This window comes from Pelmatolapia mariae, linkage group LG7, assembly GCF_036321145.2.
Source record: "Pelmatolapia mariae isolate MD_Pm_ZW linkage group LG7, Pm_UMD_F_2, whole genome shotgun sequence".
Lineage (NCBI taxonomy): Eukaryota > Metazoa > Chordata > Actinopteri > Cichliformes > Cichlidae > Pelmatolapia > Pelmatolapia mariae.
In genome coordinates, this window is record NC_086233.1 from 23,194,915 (window position 1) to 23,201,058 (window position 6,144).

A 6,144-nucleotide genomic window follows, 5' to 3' on the forward strand; every position below is an offset into this window, starting at 1 on the left:
AAATCCTAATTGTTTAATGTAGCACCCCAGCCCACTGCAGCTGTACACTCCACCCTTTGTGCTCGGTCCGAGCCGTCCCAAGCAGCCAGAACCAGGAGAAATATGGGCAGAGCTGCCTCCCAAATACAACGTGCTCTTTGTAGGATACTGCCTGTCACATGACCAGCGTTGGCTGCTTGTTTCCTGCACTGACCAGCAAGGAGAGCTCTTAGAGACTTGTATTATCAACATTGATGTGCCCAACAGGTGAGAAATGGTTTCAGTGAAAGGCCTGTCCTGTCATAGTGTTTGGTGTGACATGGTGGTTTCTAGCATTTTTCATGATTTCTTCTCACTTCAGAGCCCGCCGTCCTAAGGTGTCAGCTAGGAAGATGGGACTACAGAAGCTGTGGGAGTGGTGCATTGGCATCATTCAGATGACATCGCTGCCATGGAGGATTGTTATTGGTCGATTAGGCCGACTAGGCCACGGGGAGCTTAAAGGTGAGTGACTTTCTGATGTTATCAGAGGTTATCAGCAGAGGAAGTATAGTGTGCAGTAGAATAGTGTTTGTTGCAAGATAGCAGTAAAAAGTCTTGAGGGTTAATTTAGGGTATAACTGACCTTTACTCTTCATACTGTACATCTATCAATATTACAGTGCTGAAAAAAATGAAATTGATAATTAGAAAACACATCAGATCTCAATGAGAGAAAATATCTATTTAAAATATCTATAGTGATATCGACTGGGCAATGTGTTAGGAATGAAAAGATGTTCCAGGCCTCCACAATCCAGACCTGGACCAGGACATCACTGAGCTCTGGTCATGCTGAATGATGTTATAGTCAGCCCAATGTTTCACATCTGTCACATGTGCTCAGGGTAAACCTGCTCTCTCTGGAAAGCACAGGGTGCCAGTGGTGTACCTGCCAATTCTGGTACTCTATGGGAAATGCCAATCATGCCCCACAGGGAAGTGAGCACGGGCCCACTAGAGAACGTCAGGCCCTCAGGCCATCCTCAGAAAGTCTGTTTCTGATTGTTTGATCAGAGGCGTTCATATCAATGGTCTGCTGGAGGTCATTCTGTAGGGCTCTGGCTCTGGCAGTGCTAATCCTGTTCCTCCTTGCACAAAGTAGTAGATATCAGTACTGCTGATGGGTAAAGGACCTTCTACGACCCTGTCCAGCTCTTCTAGAATTACTTCCTTTCTCCCGGAATCTCCTCCATGCTCCTGGGACTGTGTTGGGAGACACAACTGGAGAAGTTAGGGTACCTATGCGAAGTCTGTAGGGTCCACGTATCACCTCATGCCACCAGTTGTGCCACTGACCCTAGCCTAATGCAAAACTAGTGAAAAAAACAGAAAAGATGAGGAGACAAAAAAATGCCAGAGGCCTCTACCTGTAAAACCATTCCTGTTTTAGGGGTTGTCCCATTCTTGCCCCTCTAGTGCGGCTTTTCTTAACTTCATTAACAGCAAATCAGCTGAAACTGATCAACAACCCCCTCTGCTGCTTAACCACATAAATATCCCAGAAGTTTAACTGATGCGACGCTATACTCTGAATGAAAAGTGTTTAATTTTTTGAGCTCCATATAATCCACTGAAAGGACACTGGGACTCAGTGGACTTGCTCAGTTTCTAGCTTTAAGCAAAGAAAACTGGGCCATTCAGTCAGCACAGACTTCTCTGATGAACTCTTCTTTTATTCTTTTATCGTAATTTAATTTTCTGACCCTTTCAGTGGAGAGTTTCGTGTTACCCACCTGTACTGATTACAGATGTAGGCATAGACTGGTGCACAAACACACACGCGCACATAGACACACGTTTTATAATGGAAAGACATTTCATAACTTGCTCTCTCTTAAAACATTTGCTTTTCATGCTACATCTCTATATCTCCCACTCTTTCCCTCTTACTAGACTGGAGTTCACTCCTTGGGGAGCACTCCCTCCACTCAATAGGACGCCAGCTGAGGGAGGCGTGCCGCATGTGTGGGATCTCAGCTGCTGACTCTCCAACAATCCTCAGCGCCTGCCTGGTCGCCTTGGAGCCACAGGGCTCCTTTGTGGTCATGCCTGGTAAGTAGCTCACCCACTTTAGCAGTTAGCATAATAAATTATGAGTTTAGCTGTCATGTTTATGGCCGTGGCACTAATAATAGCGGATACTTGAGCGTTCAGACGTCACAACAGTCAGAGTAACAGATTAATAACAGAAATTTATTGCACCAGTGTGCAAATAAGATAAAGTGTGCGTAAACAAATGTTTGTATTCAGCTATAATAAATAATTACACATGTGCTGACCACTTTAGTTTAATAGCTAATAAATACATGACATAATCTAAGTTTTCCCCTCACCTTTTGTGTGTTTCTGTTTATGCGGATCCAGATGCGGTTACCATGGGCTCTGTGTTTGGCCGCAGCACTGCTTTGAACTTGCAGACCTCGCAGCTAAACACACCTCAGGATGCTTCCTGTACACACATTCTAGTCTTCCCAACTTCTTCAACTACCCAGCTGGCGTCCAGCTCCTACCCGACAGAAGACAATAATGGTAATGCCTCCCAGGATAGCAGTTATGCTAGAGTAATAAGATTATTTAGTAGTAGACCTTGAACAGTTGGATAAATACAATGGTGTTTTTTGTACCAAAAGGTGGCGTCCTTGTGCTTTGAAAGTCACATTGAAAATAGTTTTCAGTTATGTGCTGCTGTGTGCTTTGAGTAGGCTTTTAATGACCACAGATAGTTGCTGTTGTTGATGAGTAAAGTATGCATTTACTTTACTTTTTCTCCTCAGATGACATGTTTGATCTTCCCTTTCCTGATGAACTGGAGAATGACATTGGCATTGGCATAATGCTGAACCTCCACTCTTCACCCAACACCTCTCCCGTGCCCTCGCCTGGGTCTCCATCTGGGATGGGAATGGGATCCCATTTCCAGCACACCAGGGTGAGTCAGGGTTCAGTGGAAAGAAAATGCAGAGGCTTGAAACAAGTGGCACCCTGTAACAAAAGAAAAAGAGCGACTGTCGTATATTTTAAAGTGTAAACGAGCTGTGTTTACACATAACCGTTTTATTTCGGTTGAAAAATGAAGAGTTGCCTGTCATAAAATGCTAACGTACGCAGTTCCGTTTAAGGAAGACAGCCCACAGCTGTCAGTGCACATGCTCAGAAATATAGCCTGTTGACAGATGAATAAATTATACAGGCCATGACCCCGGATTGCAATGAAGGTAATATTTATTTGCTGGCATTCTCTCTGTCTGCAGAGCCAGGGAGAGCGCTTGCTGTCAAGGGACAATCCCCCGGAGGAGCTAAAGCAGCAGCCGCTGGCTCTGGGCTACTACGTCTCCACTGCACAGGCGAGCGGACTTCCTCACTGGTTCTGGGCCTCTTGCCCGCAGGCTGAGAAACAGTGTCCGCTTTTCCTCAAGGTACCCACAACACTGCAAGTGTGACTGAGAATGAATGTAAAGTTTTCAGGATTGGAGACAGAGGGAGAAACTCAGAGAGACACAAACCTGAAATGTATTGATTTGTTTATAGATCTGTTTATAAAATCTTCAGGTAAACTTCAAAAAGTCATACAGATTCTCATTACAGTCAAACTTCAGTACTTTAAACTGCTTTGTGTTTCTTGCCCGCAGGCCTCTCTTCACCACCACATCTCCATAACACAGTCAGATGAGATCGTGTCAGAGAAGACTAAGAGGGCCCCACACCCCTTGGATTCAAAGACCACTTCTGACGTGCTCAGGTAACTTCATTATGTGCATTAAATGCTAATGAAATCGACAGGCGTGCGAAATTTATATGTTTCATATTAGCACCAACAATTCAGATGAAGGAAGCTGCATAAAGCCTGAAAATATGAAGCCTTCTTCTTATATTTATTGAAAAGTTCATAATTATCACCTTTGGCAGATGTTTGCATATTTTTGTCAGTGTGAAGAATAAGTTCAGAATTAGTTGTGATCTCATAGACAAAACAGGAGTTTTTTCCTCTTCAACAGTTTTTACCTTGCTCCTCGATAAAACTGTATATTTTCCACTCATAGGTTTGTGCTGGAGCAGTACAATGCCCTCTCTTGGCTGACGTGTACCCCTGCCACTCAAGATCGCCAATCCTGCCTGCCCGTCCACCTGGCCATACTAGTCCAGATGTACAATGCCATCCTAAACATGCTTTAGCTTTTGTGAGACTTCCAGGACAGCAGTCATGGGCCGAGGGTTAGCATAATTTCTCCTGTGCCTACACCTCTTTCCGACCACCAGAGAGCACCAGAGCTCCTCTGTTGTATTAGGTACACATGGATTGATGGCCAAATAAAGGACAGGACAAGCCAGACAATCCCATGCCTGGAATGTAACGAATAAAAGAAGAGCGAAATGTTTTCAACAGCAACGTCACTCAGCTGCGATGCAGAGGAAAGCCAGTGCAGGGTGTACCTTCAGAAATGGTTCTGTGAACATTTCGGGGAACACGGACAGATCCATCCCAACTATGCCTATCCAAGAAAAAAACAAAAAACAAACCATTATATCCCACATGGGCAGCATCTCTTTGTGTGTTTTGAAGCATCTGTGGATGACATTTACAGAGAAGCTCCGTACGGTTCTTTTTTAAACACCCTCATCTGTCAAAAGGGACTTCTGTGCAGGGTCACATGACTCCACATGACGTGTTTTACAACCAGCAGAGTGACGTGAGATCACAAGTGCGTGTCTTTGTTACATCGAAGGTGTTTTTACATTTTTTGTATAGAACTGAGCTCCTTGTGTCTCGGTTGCTGGTTGGTTACTGAAACTTTTACCTTCACTCTGAGAGGAGCAACTCCCACTCGCTCCAGAAGGGGGGACTATTTGATAATGGCACTTTTTTCCCCCCTCGTACCTTCCAAAGTGTTGTAGATATGAACACGATGGAAAATATTTGTACAGTTGAGTAACATGTGTTGTTTATAATGTATGGCATACATTTACAAAGAATCGAGACTTATTTTTAATATTTAAAACGAGAAAATGAGAAACTTAAACAAGGCCTTTTTGTTCCCATTCGACCATTAATCGTCTTGGGATCTGAAATAAAAATTTGTCATTTTAATGCAGTTGTAAAGACGCCATATTTATACAAATTATATCATGTCATAGAATTTGATATATATATACATATATATATCTATATATATATGTGTGTACATACATAAATATATATTACCTCTTTCAAGCAGGCACTTAATGTTACTGGGGATGGGCACAGTCTGAGCATTTATTAAAGATGCATTTTAGTTTCTTTTTGTTTTCTACGGATGCTGAACATTTTAACTTTTTATTTAAGTTAAATTAAATTCACGCAGGGGATACGCTATGAACTGTATATTTATAAAGTGTTCCTATTCTCCTAACAAAAACTTGAAATAGGCAATAAAAAACCACGGTATTGCGAGATTATGAAACATTTCCGAATGATGCTTTACTTTATTGGCTCTCCTAAATGATGTCAAGAAAACCATTAGAAAGGCCTGTCTCTCTTCAGCTTCCCTCAGTCTGCTCTTTGTTAGATTCCTAGCATGTTTGTATATACACTTTTCAGATGTGTTTTTTGGAGTTTCTTAAAGTTGTACATTTAATGCTGGTTGGTTTACTTTCACTTAATTCATATCAAAGTATTTTTTTCCCTTTGAGCTTTTTTTTTTTGATATACAGTGCAAAACTCATTTAATTACAGCCAAGAGGTTAAATTGCCAAGTAAGTATACACAAATGTACAAAGGCAAGTTTGCAAAAATTTGTTACATCTGTCATCACTTTGAATATCAAACAGATCCACTTTGGTGGGAGAGATCTGTTACTTTTACACTCTTTTTTTTAGTAAATTATTAAAACTCTTGCAAATGAAGTTGTGTTCAGTGTCCTTTAATACCGAATACTGCAAACTACAGACTTTTTGTCATGTTTTTAAACATTATTCCATACTATTCACACGTTTTTGGGTTATCCAGTTTATGGTTAAATGTAAACAAGTCCTGCATCTAAGTAAAGTTGTGTTGTTACACGTTATGCTACTGTTTTTTATTCTACTGGTGATATTTAGCGAGGCTTTTCATTAGGCACACCCTTTTTTCTTCAGAACTACCTTCAT

General features: G+C 41.8%; 1 protein-coding gene across 3 annotated transcripts in view; it reads left to right on the forward strand.

Annotated features, from left to right (window-relative positions):
- Positions 1-5,901, forward strand: part of LOC134630804 (mediator of RNA polymerase II transcription subunit 13-like) — an 83,640-nt gene extending 77,739 nt beyond the window's left edge. For all 3 annotated transcript variants that reach the window (XM_063478493.1, XM_063478494.1, XM_063478495.1), the window contains exons 24-31: positions 23-246; positions 341-483; positions 1,915-2,073; positions 2,386-2,550; positions 2,796-2,950; positions 3,273-3,437; positions 3,651-3,760; positions 4,062-5,901. In XM_063478493.1, coding sequence (XP_063334563.1) covers positions 23-246; positions 341-483; positions 1,915-2,073; positions 2,386-2,550; positions 2,796-2,950; positions 3,273-3,437; positions 3,651-3,760; positions 4,062-4,194 — 1,254 coding nt within the window. In that variant the 3' untranslated portion in view covers positions 4,195-5,901. The remainder of the gene's footprint in view (positions 1-22; positions 247-340; positions 484-1,914; positions 2,074-2,385; positions 2,551-2,795; positions 2,951-3,272; positions 3,438-3,650; positions 3,761-4,061) is intronic.
- Positions 5,902-6,144: the final 243 nt, after the last annotated feature.